Consider the following 21,862-nt stretch of genomic DNA (forward strand, 5'->3'; position numbering starts at 1 on the left):
TTTCGTAGTTTGGCGAGGTTTCAGCACTCTCGTTGACGAGGGACCAGCGCGCCACGTTTCAATTCAAATTCGCTGGATTAAAGTTTTGCGGCCATACTTGCTATGTGAGGGAATTAGACAACTTTCAGGAATAGATTAATCTCGCGTATTCCATGTTATATTTCGCCCGATATTAGCACGGAAACATAAACATTAAGTGTTGATTTTACAAGTTGGAGCACTGTAATTTGGGAAACTGTAAACTGGACTTTAAACACGCCACTCAGTGCTTACTTTGTTTTAGCTGTTTATCCGCACAGCCGAAAACGGTTTTGATCACTTTTATCAAACAAAGTGTCAAATCGCTTTTCGACATGAGAATTAACGGCTCAGTTGATCGCTCCTGTGTCCCACGGGAAAGTAATCGGGACAAATTGTGTTGACAACGTTTTTTATCCGCTATTGAGAACATCATGTAACTTTCAGCTTGATTTTTGTTAAATTGAAAGGTTATCAGTTACATGTAGTTCATTTCAGATAACGGCTGTTATTTATTGTCTGAAATGTTTTAATATTGTATTTCTAGTCTTATTTATTAATACATTCCTATCGTCCCAACGGATCATGTGTTGGGCGTAAATCCAACAAATAATAAAACTCGAATGGTAGAAATATGGTATATTGGTTGTTAAAATGTTAATGGTTAATGGTATGAGCAAACGCGGCTTGGTTGGTGACCGATCGTTAACTAACTTTATAATAATTTTAATATTATAACTAAGTATTTGGGTCAGCGTGGAACTGCTGACTGCGCGCGCGATTGACATCAATAAACTGTACTTTGTACATATTCCCGGGGGACTGGATGATGAGGGTGCATAGTGATACAAGATGATAAAACAATAATATGGTGCAATAAACAAGATGATAGTAACATAAAACTCTTAAATATTCAATTTATTACAGTCTCTATTCCACTACACTAAAACTGAATGAGTTTGGGAATTTCACTTTATTCACTCTGGCATATAAATGGTCCGTCGCACTCGTACTAGGATGGTTATTCATTCTAATGTATTCATCACTAACACTAAAACACGGGTTATTTTGACTATGGCACTGGTGGTCAGCTATATGGCGGGTTCTCGGTTGCGGTTGGGGCGGTGGCAGCGTTCGGGACGTTGGCGTCGCTTCCGCGCGCCTCTGTACTCGCGCGCGGATCCTCCGCACTCCGTACGCCAAGCATGTTAATAGAATAGCTCCAGCAAGTATATATATCGCGATGTAGTGGTGAACATCATGGTAGTTGAGAGATGTTTCGTCTTCTAGCTCTTTTTTGGTGTTATTTTTTACTTGATCGATTTTATCACCGATCGTTTTTAATTCCCAGCGAATGTCTGTGTGGTTAGTGTCGATTTCATAAACATGTAAGGGCAAGGTCACATTTACAATATTGTTAATGGTAGGTATATCAATGTTTATGATATCTGGTTTCAACTTTAATTCATTGCTCGACTGTCTGCGCGACAGTAATGTGATTCCGTCGTCTTTGATGACGCATCCACTTGCTAATGCTAGTATCCCGACCTTGTCCAATCGCTCCATGGTAATTTGATCGTCACATATGACTTGTATGGAGCATTGGCCGCAACAAGAATACAAGTAATTGTTTACCTTGTGTAATTGTACCCAGGTATTCTTGCACTTTCTACTTTCCGTCTTACAACTTAAGGACTCAATTTCTGTAGCACAGTAATTTGGTTCTGTTTTGGTTATTGAAATAGGTATTTGATGGGCACAGAGCAAGATGTCTAAATCGTAATGAACGCATTGTTGTAGTTGTAGACTAGATAGTGGTATTTGTAAGTCCTTTTGGTAGTTGATTGCCAATAGATCAGATGCAATAATTATTTGTCGCATTTTGTCGCCGATTGCTATTGGAATTGGTGTCAATTTGTATACCTCAAACGTGTCTCTGCCTACTAACGGTAATTTTATTTCGAATATCAAATTGTCCCTTGTAACTCTTGTTTTAACAGTTAATAAATGGTAAAGTTTGGTTAAATCAGCCTGAATGTTATCGATTGGTAACAATAATTCCTTAGAAATGTGGGCTGAGATGATATGAAGTTCTTTGGTTAATTGTTCTGGTTGTAGTAGATGTATGTTGAATGTACCATGGAATATGTCAGTGATTGTGTCCAATAACATTTGTTGTATATCCTTCAGGTTCATAAGTATACCGTTGGCTGATATTGAAGACAAAGTAAATTCATTGGTATAAGCGTTTTCCGATATTTGTTTCTGCATACTATTAGTTAAATTATCTATTTTATTAAGGTGCTGGTTAAAATTCTTATGCTGTTGTCTTACGGTTTTTTCCATTCTCTTTATAACATTAAACTCTGATTCAATTATCGATGTTTGATTTTGCAGTAATTGGTTAAAATATTTCTGGTTGCCCCGAAGCTTAGTCAAATCTTGCTGGTATTGTTGTGCAAAGTCATCGTCGAGTACTCCAAACAAACTGTGAGCTATAGACCCCACAGCATTCACTAAGCCACGACGACGAAGATGGTGCCGTTCTGGTAACTGTCCATGGTTGGTTAGAATTTCATTATAATGGGCTAATTCATCTTGACAATGTCGCAGATGTAACAGAACTAGTTGACAGTGAGATATGGTTTGTATTTTTTGACAACAATTATCTAAATGGTCTATATACTTTGTGGCTAATGATACGCCTTCCCAATAAGCAGTCATATCATAAAATACTACCAGTTTCCATTCGTCTCTAGTCAATCTCATGTTACTGATTTTATCGAAGTAGATGGTTTGGTTATCTGGCAGCTTTTTTGTATGGAGGGTACAATGAGATGGCGACACTAACAGCATAAGCACCATAAGTGCCATGGTTAAAATGCTACATTTCGTCGACTTGCTCGTTCTTCGACGTGGTGGTAACTCATCGCTTTTTTCAGGGTTAACTTCAATTGTCGTTCTTTGTTGATTTATATCGGTTGATACATTTGGTTGGTTCTCCTCTTGGTGGATTGGAAGGATTGACAGTTTGGTGATTGGTCTTTTTATTATGCCTCCTTTGGTTTTGAGCGTGACTACTCTAACAAGACCGTCATCGCCGGGATGAATTTCTAATATTCTTCCGAGGGCCCACCTCCCTGGAGCCACGTGTACGTCTTGAATAATCACTATGTCATTAACTTTAACATTTTTATGAGAATGGTGCCACTTGGATCGCGTATTTAATTGGGTTAAATACTCAGATTGCCAACGTTTCCAAATATCTTGGTTTATTTTCTGGACGAGTTGCCATCTGGTACGTTCGTCTTTCTCTGACTCTATTATGGTTAATACTGGTCCACTGGCCAGAAAATGCGATGGTGTCAAAAAATTTAAATCTTCTGGATCTTCCGAAATGGCACACAGTGGTCGTGAATTCAAGCAGCCCTCTAACTGTGTCAATAGTGTCGAGAATTCTTCGTAGGTTAGCTTTTGGCTACCTAGCACTCGACGTAGATGGTATTTAAGGCTCTTGACGGCGGCCTCCCACAGACCTCCTGCGCTTGGCCATGATGGCGCATTGAAATGCCACTCTATTTGCATTTCTGCCAGATATTGGTGAGCAATTTGGTCTATGGTTTGAGTCAAATTGAAATACTCCTTTTGTATGGTGTTGCTAGCTCCAACAAAGTTGGTTCCGTTGTCGCTATATATGTGCCGAGGCGCTCCTCTTCGAGCTGACATTCTTCGAAGTGCAGCTATAAATGTTGATGACGTGAGGTCCGACACAAGCTCAAGATGAACTGCTTTGGTGGCCAAGCATACAAAAACAGCTATGTAACCTTTACTGCATTTTATGCCGCGGCCCTTGTTACTTTTTACTTCTACATAGCCGGTAAAATCAACGCCCGTATGGAAGAAGGGTCGTGTCTGATTTATCCGGGGAGCTGGTAAGTCTGCCATTAACTGGTTTTGGTGTTCAAATTTAGCTCGTCGGCATATGACACAGTTACGTAAACGCTTCTTTACGGCATTATTTCCTCCTATAATCCAAAATTTCCTCCTCAACCAAGCTAACGTAAGGCGAGGTCCTCCATGGAAGGTCATTTTGTGTGCGTGGTCAATAAGCATGTCAGTAAACTGAATATTGTGTGGTAATATCATCGGATGCTTCATGTCTTCACTGAGATTGGCATGTTTTATTCTCCCGCCAACTCGTAAAACATCTTCAGAGTCAATGTAAGGGTGTAATGGTAATAAACGACTTTTTGAACTCAACTTAGTCTGGTTTTTAAGATTGGTAATTTCTTCATAAAATTCTGTTCTTTGTACGTGCATCACTAATTGGTTAGCGGCTCTATTCAATTCTCCAATGGTTAGGTATGTTGGTTTGTTATTGTTATTTGAGAACGCACGTAATATCCACGCGAGTACTCGACACGTTCGTAAAAAGGTACTGTTGCTGGTTATCAAGTTACTTATGACGTCATTTTCATATGGTTTGGTGATAACATTGGTTTGGTATTGTTTTCTAGTTTCTTCTTGCGTGTAGTATTTTGGTTTCTTGGAATGGGGATTTGGTTTCAACTTTAGGAGCCAGTTAGGACCACTCCACCAAATGGGATGTTTTAACAATTGCGCAGCGGTTATCCCTCGGCTTGCACAATCGGCAGGATTTTCGTCAGATTTAACGTAACTCCAACGTTCAGGTGGTATACATTTGACGATTTGGTCAACTCTATTAGCTACGAATGGTTTCCAACGGTTCGGGTTACCGTTAATCCACCCTAGTACCGCTGTGGAGTCTGACCATCCGAATGTTTTAATATGGTGTTCGGTGAGACACGATTGCACTTTGTTCATTAACTTCGTCATTAATTGTGCAGCACATAATTCCAATCTTGGTAACGTCACATCTTTGGTCAAAGGTACTAGACGTGACTTTGCAGCTACAAGTACTACTGAATTGCGCGTCTTACAGTAGATAACACAGGCGTAGGCCTTGGTTGAAGCGTCGCAAAATCCATGCAGCTCGATGTTATCGTTTTCATGGCATTGCAACCATCTTGGTATTCGTATGTTATTTAGCTGTTGTAGGTCTAGTTTATTTTGGTTCCAATCATTGTGAATATTTTCTGGTAAACTATCATTCCAGTTGAGGTTTAGTTGCCAAATTGACTGAAATAGGAGTTTCAATTTTGTGGTTACAGGGGAGAGCCATCCCAGAGGGTCAAATACTTTCGATATCTCTGAGAGAAGCTCTCTTTTGGTGATGCGTTCATCATACACAAATGGTAACATTTTTAATTCAAAACTAAATTGGTCAGTGGATGGTGTCCATTTCAATCCTAGAGTCTTAGTTGGTTCCTCCTGTTTGAACTGAAATGAGTTTTCATTATCGTTTGGAATGGTTTCTAGTAATGCTGTTTCATTTGATTTCCATTTACGCAGATTAAACCCACCGGCCTTAAATAATTCGATTAATTGACCCTTAATCCTTTTGGCAGAGTCGAGATTGTGCTGCCCATGTAGGACGTCGTCCATGTACAGATTATTTTCCAGAACCTTCGCTGCTTCTGGATATTTGTGGGCTTCATCTTTAGCTAACTGCTTCATAGTCATGAGCGCTAGAAATGGTGCCGCTTTGGTTCCATAAGTAACAGTTGTTAATTGGTATTGACTCAAGGGCTTATTCGGAGAGTCTCTCCATATGATTTTCTGGTACTGCTGGTCATCTTCATTTATGATTATCTGCCGAAACATCTTCTCAGCATCTGCTACATAACCTACTTTGTACTGTCTCCATTTTATAATTACAGATAATAGGTCAAGTTGCAAGTTGGGTCCGCTATACATGAGGTCATTTACACTATATCCAGTAGATGTTTTCGCTGACCCGTTGAATACTACTCGTATTGCAAACGTTGTTGATTCGCTGCGTATTACACAGTGGTGTGGTAAAAAATACTCTATGGTTTGGTCATTACGACTTATTTTCATGTGACCAAGGTTAAAATATTCGTTCATGAAATGTTTGTAATCAGCTGCTATTTGGTTATTTATTCTAAATTTTCTTTCTAATTGGTGAAATTGAGCTATGGCCTTTGACTTAGACTCTCCCAATACTTCCTTTACTTCGGGTTTCATTGGCAATCTAACAACATAACGGCCATCTGGTTGACGTTTAGTTTCAGATTGATACTGTTGTATGCAGTATAAATCTTCTCTAGATTGGTTATCCGGTTGGTCTGTCAAATCTTCTATTTCCCAAAACTTTTTTATATCGTCACAGTCGTTCAAAACCACGTTACAGTAGTACGATCTCACGTTACCACATAAGATCCAGCCTAGTTGCGTCTGTTGTGCGATTGGTTGTGATTGATCTTCCTTTATAATGCCGTGTAGGATAATTTCAGAATACACTTCTGCACCTAGTAATAGGTCGACAGGGCGGCTTTGGTTGAACTCAGGGTCTGCGAGTTGTATATTTTTGAGGAACTGCCAGGATGGTTTGGTGAAAGATTGGTTTGGTAGCTTTTTGATTACGTTTTTCATTATTAATACATCAATATTCGTGGTAAACTCGTTATGTTTTGATGCTATGGTGATTGTCATTACTCCTTTACAGTTACTTTCTTTCGCTCCAATACCGAAGATTGAACCTTTACACTTTCGACGATGGATTCCAAGTTGTTGTGCTGCATTTTCGGAAATAATGGAGGTTTGAGACCCTTGGTCAATAAGGGCTCTCATAGTTTTGTAGGTTCCGTCAGCTCCTAAAACATTAACTTGAGCTGTTGCTAATAAAATGTCTGTCATTGGCTCGTTGTCTTTTGACACGTGTGACACACATTTTGGTTGGTTTTGCTGATTGGTATGAGTCTGGTTGTTAACTGAGTTAGTAATAACGTAGGCATTATGCAATAGCGAATTATGCTTTTCGTGGCAATGGCGACATGTTTTCTGCGACGTACACTCTTTGCCGTTATGGTTAATTAGGCAATTTTTACAAATGTTATTTTGCGCAATAAGTTTCCGTTTTTCTTGGTTATTTAGTTCACGGAATTTATTGCATATAAACAGTGCATGATTTTCGTCACAAATTAAACATTTTTGGTATGGTTTGATAGCAGAATGATTAATAAATGGTTTGCATTCATCGTGTCGATTAGCATTATGGAACCCTGAATCTCTTGGATTTTTACGTTGAGTACTGGTATTAAAATTTTGGTTAGAATGCTTTTGTTGGTTATTGAATGGTTGCGTATTCTTAATTGTCTCAGTTTTGCGACGAACTGTCTCTAAGGCAATAAATTTTCCTTCAAGATAAGCTAGAAAATCTTGCAGATGTGGCAGGTCTCGAGGGTCCGGCAATGAGTCAATATAATCTGTATACGTTTCGGCGTCCATTTTCTGCGATACAAGATATACGATTATCGGGTCCCAGGTAGATATGTCTATGCCTAGATTTTTTAATGCGTTAAGGCATTCATTAGTGGTATCATGAAGCCTTTTTATACTGGAAGCTGTTTGTTGGTGCATTACTGGCAAAGACATGAGAACATTCATGTGTGAATTAAAAATTAGTTTTTTATTATTATATCTTTGATTTAGGATGTCCCAACAGGTCTGGTAATTGTCTGAGCTTACACGAAGATGTTGTATCAGTTTTTCAGCTTCTCCACGTAGTTTCATTTTTAAAAACTGCATTTTTTGGGCCGGAGAAATTGAATTATTACTGTGGATAGATTCATGGAACAAGTCTTTGAAAGAAATCCATTGTTGGTAATTTCCGTTGAAAATTGGTATATCTATTTTTGGTGTAGAATTATCTCTGTGCTTAACGTCCCACATTCTTTGGTTAATAGATTTTTTAATTTCACAATATTCACTCTCATATCTGTTAAACAGATCTTCATAGTTACTGTTTTCTCCTTGAAAGTTACTGTCGATTTCCCAATGTAAAGAATCAATTGCTGTCCAACGTGATTCAATAGTCTTCAATACATCTTTAAACTCCCATTTTTCAGACAAAACATTAAGATTGATCTGAGAAATAGTTCGAGCTAATGCTTTGAAGTTACTCTGCTGTTTTCTCATCATTTCCTCGACTTTATTTGGTTTATCGACGTCATGGAAAACGAATCGTGGTAGTGGTAAAACTTTTTTGGGTACAGTTCCGGAACTTGGAAAACCGTGATCTGATGTGCTAGGTGATGGAACGGTCGTTGGATGCGATGACGGCGTTGGTGGTTGGTTCTTTGGTGATGGAGACCGAGTAGTAGTTTCTTCAAGAACTCTTAACAAATGTCTCTTAACGTCCTCATAAAATGTTTTAGTTTTAATGTACGAATCGTCACCGAAGTACTCATTATCTTCAGTTTCGTCACATAAATTCACTAACTTGTCATGGTTACGCGAGAAGTCTCTCCAGCAGGTCTCTAAAGTCTGTAAACGACGTTTAATACTTTCCGACGTTTTCCGCTCTTTACCTTCTTTTTTAAAGTTAATATACAGCTTGTTCATGTTTTCCATGATCTCCTTTTGAACCGCAAATAAATCGGCAATGGTAGACATTCTGGCAAGTAATAAAATGGAAAGATCTTACTTGATTATCTCCTGGTTGATGGTGAATTGTGGTGGGTGGTGACTCGAAGACGTGTGATGTTTCAATCTACCTTACGACGATATCACTTAATGGTTGCTACGATATTGGTAACACACTGCTGTCTTAGGGCTGGTTATAGAAAGATAGTGACTAACACGCTACGTACAATGTCCACAACGCGATAGATCCCACCTTTCCGAAGGTTCGAAGGACCAATTTGTTGGGCGTAAATCCAACAAATAATAAAACTCGAATGGTAGAAATATGGTATATTGGTTGTTAAAATGTTAATGGTTAATGGTATGAGCAAACGCGGCTTGGTTGGTGACCGATCGTTAACTAACTTTATAATAATTTTAATATTATAACTAAGTATTTGGGTCAGCGTGGAACTGCTGACTGCGCGCGCGATTGACATCAATAAACTGTACTTTGTACATCATGTTATAAATCTCGTGTGTTAAGGATAGATTTTTCAGCATTTATTTTATTTTATGTGTGTGGAGTCGTTCTACATTTTGTGACCCAACTCCTTAGGGACTGACCGACGTTATATCGATGTCGGGTTCCATCCCGACAAAGATGGACGTACAATAAAATCTGAGCGATAAAACCCTGCCACTGTCCCGAGGATATTCCATAGTACCTACATACCTTTGTCAACAAACACACATTTAGATATTATTCAGTAGACAAACAAAGAATTCGTATTAAAGCACTGATTGGATTGTAGTACATATAGGTTTGTTCAAACCAATCGCAAATCACGTTAGTTAAATGTAAACACAGCCTATGGTAATGAGATGAGTCATTAGGTCACGTCATTACGTTATCAGATAAGCACGGTGATGACAAACAATAGTGCTATTGTATTGCCAGCAGAATGTCATGTTCTATGCAAACGGATGCAGATAAATTCTTATTTTGGCCTTAATTGGCTAGCCAGGCTAAGATAGTGCGGGCGACGTGGAACTCATTAGCAGGGAAAGACAGTGGTAATTTGGGAAATACCCCCATCTTCCCATCTTTTCCCGGTTTCACTTAACACGATTATCCCGAAGCAAATGGTCGGTCCGTTATAAATATTGTCGTACAATCTGTTCGGCTAACTACGAAGGATTGTCGGACGACGCTAAGGCCGACGTAATTAAATTAGCCTTTAGGATACAAGGGATTATAAAATTGTGTCGATTCATAATAACTTGCGCTGACTCTGTTGTTTATTACATTTTAATTATTCGCGGCATAAGATTGGATTAAAGTTAATTAACGTTTTAATTTTAATTGGGATCATGCGGTTTGGGGTTTCCGAGATTCGGTTTTATTGTTTTACTGTAGATAATTAATTAAATGAGCTGAGTTATTTTAATAAGTGCATTGGTCGATATCGTGAGGTCGCCAACTCTACCTCAACTCGTTAACTTCGCTAAATTCCAATTTGAACGTGGCTCGAATGGCGAACCTGACAGAGTTATGTCCCCCGCCCCGCCCCTCCGCTGACAACAAAGACCTCGCTCATAACCGAAATTACTTCTGCCTCTTAATATTCAACCCCAGACGTGAATCTTGGAAAATTAATTCAATAAATCAACCAGGTCCACAAATACCGCAGACTAAGAAAGTTCATTTACTTAATAACCAATATTAAATTGTAGTTGTCAAAACACTGTCTTTAGGCTTTGTTCGCGTAAATTACAGCTAAAAAGCATCAGGAAAATGTTATAAACGCCAACAGGTCTTACAAAGTTGTAATAAGCGAACAGATGAGACTCTTTATTAAATAGGAAGTTTACGAAATTATAGTACCTAATTAAAAGTTGCGAAAGTGTACTCGTTTATTTCGGCTGTAACGCTTTCATATTGCGTCGTAAATATTTTTTCGTCGTTGTCTGTTTATTTAAGTATTATATCCGGAGGGTTGCCGTTGATAGATTACTTTTCCACGGTGAGTCCCTCGTCGGCCTCAGCTACGCATTCAAAATTATTTTCTTCCTCAATCTTACATTCAGTTATGACATACAAGAGGTATTGTCGTTTCCTCGTCCTTACTTTATTTATTATTTGTCATTTCTCATAATAATATACAATCCTAATGCAAACGAATTTCCTCTTATTATACGCACAATTGGATTTTATAGGAAGCCAGCGTACAGACAGACAATAACAACGTAAATAACAAAAAAAACTTTCTGCGTGACTTTGCCAAAAGTAGACTAATACATTATACATATTAGAAAAAAGTCTATAAGGATTATGTTCTTATACATACCAGCATGATCAGCAGAAGGTCCAAGGTGTCTCAAGGCGTAGACGTGAAGCGCTCCGTAGGCTAGCTGCAGCCCGGTGGACAGGAGATGGGCCAGGAATGCGGCCCCGCAAACGATCCATCTGCGAACAAGCCCAAATTAAACGGGTCACTTTCTATTACGCACACTAACTCACCCCGAAAATAGATTACCGATGTAGGCAGCAAGATTGCCGTCATGCATGTAAATCACGTCTTAATTCTAGCGTATCACAGTGGCATGAAGCGGCGCGTGCGAGGCCCGCCACGTAATTAAATCGGTACGATTATTTCGCCGCAGTATAATTCTCGCGGCGAAGCTCTGGTAAGTCTGCAGGAAGTTAACGCAGTAATCCGTATTTTAAGGCTTACCTCTATTACAGCAATTAGTACTGTGAATTATTAATATACTCGTTACTGCCTTAAGAGCGGGACACTCTGGGGACTCACCTAGCTCCACGTTATTTACGTCACATATATTATGTAAATACGGACCTAAATCATGAACACATTTCTTATTAAAACACGTGGAATATGATTTTAGGAATTTCTTATTTCATTCAATGTGCGGTTTCAAAGAGCTTTTCAATGACATCCAAAAAGATGTGGATATGGGTAAAAAGAGATTTTTCAATGTAGCGTTCACTCAAAAAGTGTAACATTCAATTTCCTTGTATGAAAACCTTTTTTTGTCATGTCTCGGACGTTCTCAATACATGCTCTGAAAATCCGACAAAGGCTTGTAAAAGGCTGCTATTTTTATGGACCCTGAAATAATTTCAACGAATAAGTATTGTCACCATAATTTCAGAATACATTAATATGTAATTATAAAAACAGATTGGTCTTCCAATTCCATTATTTCAGCTATTCGTACCAACAAACATATAATTCGGAAGCAAAATTTCAGGAATTAAAACTTATTAACATGTATGAGTGAGGATTGGGCCTGTCATCGTCAGAGCCAGCCTCCATTAAAAGCCGACACGCCGTCAATAAACGAAACATAAATTCGTTGATCGGCCGATGAGATGGTTGCTTTATGCCCGTATCAGATTCGTAAATTCCCTGCTGACTGTACATTTATCTTGTCTGGATAAACTTGCTTCAAACTGATGGTGCAAAGAGCTGAGTATTTCATAGATATTGTTTCAATCTTAGTAAAATCATAAATTAGTGTATTAATGAAAAAAAAAAATTTAAGAAGACATTTTCTGAAGACCTATGTTGTTTTCAGTCTACTATTTAATATATCATCATCATTATTTCAGCCATAGGGCAGTATCTCTTTAATAAGTAGAAAATCTAATATACAACTATATAATCTATTGAAACATGTAATGACAGTTACATACCTATTGTATTTAAAAGAAGAGCTGCTCATAAAAGGATATTATGAAACAATAGCAAAGCACACCTTCACGAATAATAATGATTAGATAACATGAATAATTCATTCTAATTTTCACAAGGTAGGTTTATTTATATATTGTATTCTGAGAGAAAATAAACTTGCTAATGCAGCGAACAGAAATAATACAGAATCCTTAACTGATGTTTCGTATTGGGATGTGAATCCCGACGGACTTAGATTAATCGTAGCTTTTGGTACGTTAATGCCGTATTCTGCAGGTTTAATTAGGTGTTCCAGATACAATAGTCTGTATACTATGATGATTTATAGATATTTATTTTCTCCATATTACAGGTCAATTTTAGTTGGGCTTAGTTGTGGCTGAAACAAATTATCGTTTCATTTTAAATGCTTATAATTGAATGTGAAAGAGTGTTACATGATTTTAAAGAGAAAATAAACAAACTAATTTGCAGACAGGTACTTTATTACCATTCAATATAGTTGAAAGCTGCCGAAAAATAAAACCTGTTATTATCGCTTTTTTCAGTGACATCTGACTTCACAATTTATTTCGGTTCAAAAGTGATTGATCGGCAACATTGATGGAAGGAAGAATTTTATAGTACAGAGAGCTGAAAAAAGTAATAAAACAGTAGGCACTTGCTCGTGATGTTTCAAAAGTTTGTTTGATGAACATGGTTACCGGCGGCGTAGAATTTTATAGCTGCCAGCTATCGAATTTCTTTTAACACCGAGTTCTTCATGGAACAATTTTCAGAATTCATGGTAGACAGATAGTTGTTGCCCTACCTTGCTTGGTTTTATTCTGTTGTGCACCAAGAGAACACAAAACGATTTTTTTATTTTGAAAGTCCAGAACCTTGAAAAGCACTGTATTTTACCATATGACAATTTCTTTTAGACGCCATGAAAAACCCTTAACTAACTGTGTGAATTTTAACTAAACGTTCCTCCAAAATAAATACGATTTTTATTATTTTCATGCTTTAGTAAGTTTACAATAAAAACCACCCCATTAGTGTGACTCCAAAGTTTAAAACATTAAACGTAGATTAAGGTTTTGTTGGCCGCTTTTTCCATCGTGTATGAACGCTAGCCTCTCTTGTGAGCTGAGCAACTCAAACTAAAGTTAATCGAGTTGACCACGAGCTCTGAAGCCCAACTTTCAGTAACCTGACTAGCGCCATGGAGAGTGCTCTAGAGCATTATCATGCATAACTTTTAGTTTTACTAGTTTATTATTATATGCGGCTAATAAGCTGGATTTGTTATTTATAAAAGTTAATTGTTGAGCAACTTTTACACATAAGTATTGAGTTATAGTAAGTTCTATGTACATAGATTGTTGGGTTTTATTCTGCGAATTTACAGCCGTTAATTTGAATGTTCAATTCGCTATAAAAATATTGGTAGTTTATTATTCATCCATTTTTATTTTTTATAGGAACATATCAAATGAATCATATTCCAATAAAATATCGGAAAAAATATTAAAATGAAATCGGAAAAAGAATTCAGCACCATCACTATTATAATGTACCTACTCGTATGTATGTATCTATGTAGTTAAAACTAGTCCTTACTTTTCCTACACTAAGTATACTGTTTGACTCAGGCCACGTGTCCCATGACGGAGCCTGAGTTATACTTACCACATTCTCTTAGTTCATGTGGATTATATAGAACTAGACTGTGAATATACCTATGTATAATATATGCAAGAAGGCGATCAAAGAACAGTCGGAAGGATTAAGTGAAACAAAAGACAATATTAGAAAGAATGTCACTAGTGCTGATGACAGACTGAGGAGTACGAAAGATGATGACGTGTTACTCCAACCCCCATTTACCTAAATAGAAATAGGGGCAGGTGGCCCGTGTGCCGAGCTCTCGGCGACGCAGCGCCGGCACGGTGCTGTGCAGAGAACGCAACTCGCATTCACGCAAGGCAGCGCCCGTCGATTCGGAATAAAGGAAGTATGATGACTTACCCCCATCCCCCCTCGGGGTAGAAGTGATGCTTGATGGCGCGTGTGTCGAGCTCTCTGCGACGCAGTGCCGGCACGGTGCGGTGCAGAGAACGCAGCTCGCGCTCTCGCAACGCACCGCCCGTCGATTCTTCCTCGCCGTCTGGCCATCCATCTGTAGGTAAAGAATTTATTATCCACCTAAAGGTTTATCTAAGTACAGTTACTGGTGCATCGGTTTCAAGAGGGACCTACTTTGCGTATAGTTATGGAACGATGCGCGAGGTCTGCAGGGTCTTCAAATTGTACAGCCATTTTACCGTGAAAGAGTGAAAATCATCCAATTTTCCAAACTTTCGAATATCAAAGTAAAACACGTTTTATTGTGTTTTGTGTAGATACTTGTACTGAAAGTTGAAGAGAACTGTAATAAAAACTTAGTTCTTAAATAGAACTACCAAGCAAAATAAGCAAGTCTTAGCAACGTTTGAGTAACAAAAAACACAATAAAGAGAAATAAAACAATGCTTATCGAAACGATAGTAATAAATGTATTATTATAAGACGCTTTACCTCTTAACAATCTCAGTTTATGCGAACTCGATACAAATTGCCTGAGGTTAGTACGGGCGAGTGTAACAAATTGTTAATATTAAACTAGCAATAAAAATAAAAGCCAAATTCGCTTACTCTGATATTGTTGGAAATGTTTTATTAAACCCGTTTCACGATGTTAGGAAAATATTTGGAAATGTTACTCTCCAGAATAAAACCACGACTAGAAGCACAGCTAAAATACAAACCAAAAATTATGTTCGAAAGCGTTTAACTGTTTTAAAATAAAATCTGCAAATTGATCTTTTGTTTTGTTATTTCTGTCTGAATTAAAACGGCTTTACACAAAAGATACCGCCTCAATGATTGGCAGACAAAAGTTATTCAATTATCGTTGCCCTAAGGAATTAGATTGTGTGCTTCGAATCGTCAAAAGTGTACGTGCCAAAGAGTAAGTTCGCTGCGACGCGACGTTTCACTGTATTCAACATAAATCTTTTTGTGAGACAAAACAACTCGAAAAAGATCTTTTAAATGTAAGGATAGCAGAAGTAGCGAGGCGGCTAAGTGCTTCGCATCCGCCGGAGGAACCATACATTCGTTAGAATAAAATTGTGTTGACCGTTTGTTGTCGGGAAATAAATTCGGGAGGGTTTTTTCAACGTGTTCCCGTCACTATGTGTTTTCCTTGCCTGGCTTATGCCGCGGAGATTGTGAATCTTCAAAAAAGACTAAGGATTTATGTTTTTGTGTGCTTATGGGGATAACAGCATTAATGTTTTGACCAGGAAGAATTGTACACATGGAATAAATAAGTAGGATATCGGATTATGGGATTTTCAAATGACAGGAAGATATAGATGACATTTAAGTGCTTATACATTATTCTGTTTACCTACTTCCTTTTTGTAACTGGTAATTCACAGTACCTACCTATGATGTAGGTATCTATTTAGGTACACAAAAATCCGATTGCGAATAAGTAGTCTGTCCACCCCAGGCAAGAAGAAGTCAAGCAAAAAAAAATCGCTCAAGTATTTTAAATAATTTAGACGGGTGGTGGAGGGCGATACATCCTTCTTAAAGTTTAGCTTACATGCTGCCGATTGCAAGCTAAACTTTGAGAAGGATTTTCGAAACAAACCAGCTAATCATACATACCATAATGTGGCAAGCAAGTGTAGCTGGTAGAGAAGGGTTGTCGGCAGCGGCAGCGCGGCGGCGGGGCGCGGGGCGGCGGCGGCGGCGAGGCCGACGGCGACGGCGACCACCAGCCCGGCTCCATCAGCCGGCCATGGCACCCGCACCCGCACCCGCACCCGCGCCCGCGCTACCTGTAAACATCAATACACTATAACTCCTGTTTAAGGCCGTATACAGAATGAAAGCTGGAAGAAACTGGAAAGTTATAAGCGCTTATCGGCGCGTGTTTATATATTTTCCAGCACAGCGCTTATAAATTTCAGCTCCTTCCAGCTTTCTTTCTGTATACGGCCTAGCGATGGCAGTAGAGTACTTTAGGCCGGCAATACATGGACCGCTTGAAGCAGTCAACAGCTTCAAGCGGTCGATCGCCCGAATCATTTGCAACTGCTCGAGCGGTTCGTGTATGTGCGTCCATAGAACTCTGCATTCCGTTGTGCAGTCGACAGCTTGAAGCTGTCGCCCCTGACTGCTTCAAGTGGCCAGTGTATTGCCGGCCTAGTGTGTCAATGGACTTATCGATTGACCATCCATCGATGGTAAGATAGATTGATCGAATCGATCAATATGATAGAATCTTTCGATATCTGGCATCGATCAATTGTTTTGGGAGTAGGTACACCGTTAGTAGCTAGTGCTGGGGTCACGCAAAAATAATTCTGGGATGATATCGTATAGAGCCTAAGTTGGGAGAGACCAACATGTAAAACCACCATACTTATCTACCAGGAATATTTGCAATTTGCATAGGGACATGAAAACTAAAAACACATCGCGGTCCGCAGGTCATAAAAGTTTACCTTCGCGCGGTTAGCACTAATACCCGCTGCAATACGCAGTACTACAGGTAGTCCTACCTATTCATAAATATTTTTTTATCTACCTTTCTACCTATTTGTTAAACTGCGGTTACTAAAAATAGGCGGTATATTAGGCTGGCTTTCTCCAGCGGGTTATAAAAATGAAAGAAAAATAATGTTACGTCGCAAAACAGCGGATTTCATACTCAATGTGCACGTGTTTCTTTAGTGAATCTTCTTATTGTATTATAAAAACTGGTCACGTTTTAAAAATAATATCGACAAGGTACTTGACCAATCAACGGTTGAAGAACAACACTTCGTTATTTTAATGATCGCTGCATCGTTAGTAAGCCTTGATTCTGATACAATAGCTTCAAATAAAAATACGAACATAACAATTATTTTCCAAATAATGAATCATTTATTTACAAATAACTTTTTACAATAACTTAATAATAAATATATATACAACATACAACTAACTTATTACCTAATATATACACTTACTATAAATAAAAATATTTAAAAAATTGCATCCAAATAATTGGATACTGACTCAAAATATTCATTAAATTAATTTGCATTTTCAATTTGCCTAAAATTAATTTTGTAATCTTCATTTAATACTATGTAAATAAGTAGACAAATGTTCTCAAAATTAATTATTTTATCTGAGTGTTTACAATGGTTTTCAAATTAATATTCTTCTCTCATTTGGTGTTGAGTAATTCATCACTGAGACGTTGGCAGTTACAGAGCCTTTTTAGAAATAAAAGTCACACGCGCAGACGTCGGTATAAAGTTGGCATCGCACGTACGCGGTTCCGGGGAAACTTCAGCATTTTCCTCACATACCGGTGGTCGCACGTCGAGTTTATCGATAACAATATTTTCAGAAATTTACGCCAACATCACTCATGGAAATAAAACAGGGGAAGCGAAATGCCGCCAGAATATTCGATACACGAAGATGTTTCGAAATATACGTTAATTTATGAACTGACAGTATCGTTTCTTTATTATTTTTCAATGAAAATAAGCCTGTGAGTCCACTTTTGACAATAATGGTAACGTTTATTTATTTACTTTATGGAAATATTAAAATACGCATCTGAATGCGTGAATTTCAGTTATAAAATGTGGCGTTGAAAATACTGTTCGAAATAAAAAAGATATCCATTACGGTCTTTTACCAACTGTAATTTGGTGGAATATGTATCCACCAAATTACAGTTGTAGGTAGCTGCATGGATAACAATTAACGAAGTGATACGGGTGAGACATGAGATAACAGTGAGACGCAAAAATATCTTCGTAATCTTAGGTATTTGTACATGGATGTAGTGTAGATACCCACGAAATGTACCTATGTATATGACAATAAAAGCTGACTCATGTATCATCAATTACACTTCATCACATTGTTACAAATGACTATCGTTCAAATAAAATATTATACTTACAACACTCAACGTTCAACGCGAAGATACCATTATATCGTCTTTTAAAATGGCCGCCAGTTCTATTGAGCTGTATTGACAGTAATTACAACATCGTCAGACGCCATTGATAAAACGTGCTCAATTTAATGAATCATTACCAACTGGAGTGAGATTAAACGTTAAATAATTTTAAAACACGTCCGTACCGGATAATTAGAGCGTTCGCCAGGAATCCCGGATAACCTGACAATTAAGATACGGATAACGGCTTGCACCAGCTTTCCAATGAAGCAGGCAAGATAAGACCTTATACGTGGCTCTGTATGGCTTAATAAAGGCTAACCACAAAGCGCAAACAGTTTTGGGACGTGACCACACTGGGGAAGATTCTACCCTTTTGAAGTCTGAGCTGAGCTAATAGAAATACTCAACTATTGGAGCTCACGTACAATACAACAATAATATAAATAGAGCTTTTAAATTCGAATGTGTCAAGTATTTATGTGAAAGTAAACACTCGTTCACTAAAAGTTCGGCGAACTTTAAACGATATAAACAGCGACAATAAAACCAGAAGTCAATTCGTTATCTTACAGTAAAGTACATTTTAATGGAGCTACATTTAATTGTAATGTGTTTAAATGTATACGCGGCATATTTCGAAAGGTAGATACATTAAAATAAATACCGCCCGCCTCTGATGCAAATGTGGGGATTGTTGCCTGATGTACCGAAATTATGCGTATATTGTGACAATGTCGGAAAGTGAATATGGGTTTTAATGTTTGACGAAATTTGAGAGAACGTTTGCTCGAAATAATTCGGCTGTTGTTTTCTGAAATTAATTATTTCATTAAACACCAGTCCTTATTTTCTTTCTTTCAATTAGTAAACCTGATAAGATCTTAAATTCTAATTGGTTCTCTGCAAACTTCGGTTATGTATGGGACGTCTACGACCGTTTAGTTACTTAGTTGTATAACAAGACTCATAAAAGTGTCTTTAACCCTCTTCAGCTTGGAGCAAGGAAACGCGGAGTTCGATGTATTTGATAGATTCATTCATTATATTCTATTCTGGGTAAAAAAAAAATCTCTCAGAGGTAGACTGATGAAAATTGTATTCATTTTTAGTACGTTGGTTAGGGAAAGACTAACTCATATGTATGTAGTGTATTGCGTACCTAGCACAGGCGCACCGCTCCAGGCCCTCGCTCACACTGTAGACGCTGGCGCGCCGCATCCGCCACGCTGCGTGCCGCTCGCTGGCCGCGCGTCACACGCCACGCCTCCGCATCCCACAGCCGCTTTAATCAAGCGCTTGTCTGTTGCATACTCTGCCTACGAAACGATTCTCACTGCGCGCACTTCCCAACACTACAAGTTTTTGTCTTTGGCATACTTTTTCACGCTTTTATTTTAAAGTTTCAATTTAACATACACGTTCACGCACACATTTTAAAGCGTCCTCTCACTTTTCGGCATTCTTGTTTAGGGATGATTATCTGACGACACGCCTGCCTCCGACATATCTGTAAAAGACAGAAAAGCACTTGGATTATTATAATGTATCGTATGCTTTGTTCTGTTCTACGTAGATACTTTTGTATTATAAGGGTGGCAATGCTTTATTCTCTTTGGAGATATGAATGCGGTATCTTTGTGCATTTGGTTAGAAAGATAAACACATAAATGTGGTTTGAATAATATAGCCTCGGCCTAACGTGGCTTTTGCTGGATTTTGATCGCTGTTGAATTTTGCGAAAGCTCATTTTATCCGCGGCGCTGGGAAGGGCGTCTGTGCAAAATTCCTCACAGCCGCGAGATACCGTGATGAATGAGTCAGTAGGTTTTGGCTTTTAGATTAAAATAAAAAACGTAAGGACCTGTTTGCCGTCTGACACTTTATGAAACTGAAAAGGGGTTTTATTATTCAGAATGTTCTTAAATGAATGTGTTATTCATAGACGCTTAGTCAGGGAATAGCAGCTTACGTTTCGCGTTGTATGTTTCGATGTAAAAGTGTTGATGAGGCGTTTATTTTCTCACGTGTGTGTCTAAAATTTGAATGTAATGTATGGTGGTCGGTATACGTGCCGGGGCGGAGTAGGCTGCGGTAGTTATTTGAAGTATAATTTGCATTCAATGTGGCGCGGCGCGAGAGGCGATTGAGTGTGATCGTAACCGCACGGTAACACGAGCAGCGATGGTTCCCACATTTATCGACACGGAATTTGCTTCAAATAAGTGCATATGAACACATATTTAGATGCAAGTCAGTATACATATTATTGTTATATCAGCTGAAACATTAGCAAGTTATTGAAGTTATCAGAATAGAATTTAGAGATGTCTTTATTTAAGACAAAGAGCCGATAGTGGTTAACGGAATAGTAATAGCTGTGTATCGGTAGAGCTGTATCCAAGCTTACATTTGTCTAGTAGGTACCTGCTTCTGTAATCCTAAGCCGATTTTCCAGCTACATACTACAAATGCACTGCTGGAAAATCAGCTTTTATAAGGACCTTATGTACCTAAAATATGAAGGCACTAGGTAATCTTTATTTTGACAGGAGTTTTTATCATGAATTGGAATTACTCGTTATAATTTATTTACAAGTTCTCAAAGTTTTTGAATTAGAATTTTAACATCATCATAAACTCGATCGTAAACTTAAAGAAAATCCAACCTTCTTATAAGATTCTTCCATACTTAGCTACAGTATATAGACTTTGCTCAATATTGCTTACTTTAAAGTACGAGCATAATGCATTAGGTATTTTAATATTGTAAAATTTTCCCGTTGAACGTCGCCGGTATGGCAGGTACGAAGGTATTTTAAAGGTGAGTTCACACTTCTTCTGCGGGCGGCATCTCATCGCGACGCTAAATTCTGTGGACCGATTCATGAATATATTTTCGCCGCTGACGCCCTACGCTGTCTTGCCCAATAGTGCCTCAAATGTATGCAAACTGTACGCTGAGATTTCTATCCAAAAGCGTCATTTTAATAAGGTAATTTGTGCAATTCTCTGAGAAGTATAAACTTCCTTATTTTGTCGCTTTCCTCCTTCAGAAATATGAGACGAAAATAGCTCAATGGAAGTCAAACGTCGTAACAAAAAATAAAGGAGTACCTAACAGCTAAGTAAGAGCTGTCTTCCTTTGAGACCTACATTGAATGAATACAAAATGAAAGCCTCAAGAGGACGCCAAACAGAGATTTATAAGAAAATGTTGAGGAAAGAAACAAAATGAATTCATACCCGTGTACATTATGAAAAGAATGTAGGAACTCTAATGTAAATAAAAATATCTAACTAACAATATAGGCTGTTCGTTATACATTTCAATAGGTGTCTTACCATGAGTAATAAACATTATCTCAAGATAAAATTCTGAAAGATTTATTTTTGTCTGTAACTAAACTATCTACTTACTTTATCTTAAGAATTCTCTCCGACAGACTTTTTTCTTAAAGGATCGCACTGACCTATCTGAATACGAGTGTATCACCCTGTTCCGCAACAGATGCACTAATGCAAAAGCAATTTCATTCGCGCCGGATTCTATGAATACTCATTGCACGGAAGCATTCTTTAAGAGCTTATTTAAATATTC

The 21,862-nt window shown here is 38.1% G+C and overlaps 1 protein-coding gene across 2 annotated transcripts in view; it reads right to left on the minus strand.

Annotated features, from left to right (window-relative positions):
- The window catches only part of LOC110379607 (monocarboxylate transporter 3), a 57,002-nt gene that overhangs the window by 4,734 nt on the left and 30,406 nt on the right, over positions 1 to 21,862 (minus strand). For both annotated transcript variants that reach the window (XM_021339341.3, XM_021339340.3), the window contains exons 2-5: positions 19,424 to 19,771; positions 15,954 to 16,126; positions 14,262 to 14,412; positions 10,878 to 10,996 (exon numbers count right to left, since the gene is read on the minus strand). In XM_021339341.3, coding sequence (XP_021195016.3) covers positions 10,878 to 10,996; positions 14,262 to 14,412; positions 15,954 to 16,077 — 394 coding nt within the window. In that variant the 5' untranslated portion in view covers positions 16,078 to 16,126; positions 19,424 to 19,771. The remainder of the gene's footprint in view (positions 1 to 10,877; positions 10,997 to 14,261; positions 14,413 to 15,953; positions 16,127 to 19,423; positions 19,772 to 21,862) is intronic.

Source organism: Helicoverpa armigera, chromosome 18 (assembly GCF_030705265.1).
Source record: "Helicoverpa armigera isolate CAAS_96S chromosome 18, ASM3070526v1, whole genome shotgun sequence".
In the NCBI taxonomy this organism is placed as follows: Eukaryota; Metazoa; Arthropoda; class Insecta; order Lepidoptera; family Noctuidae; genus Helicoverpa; species Helicoverpa armigera.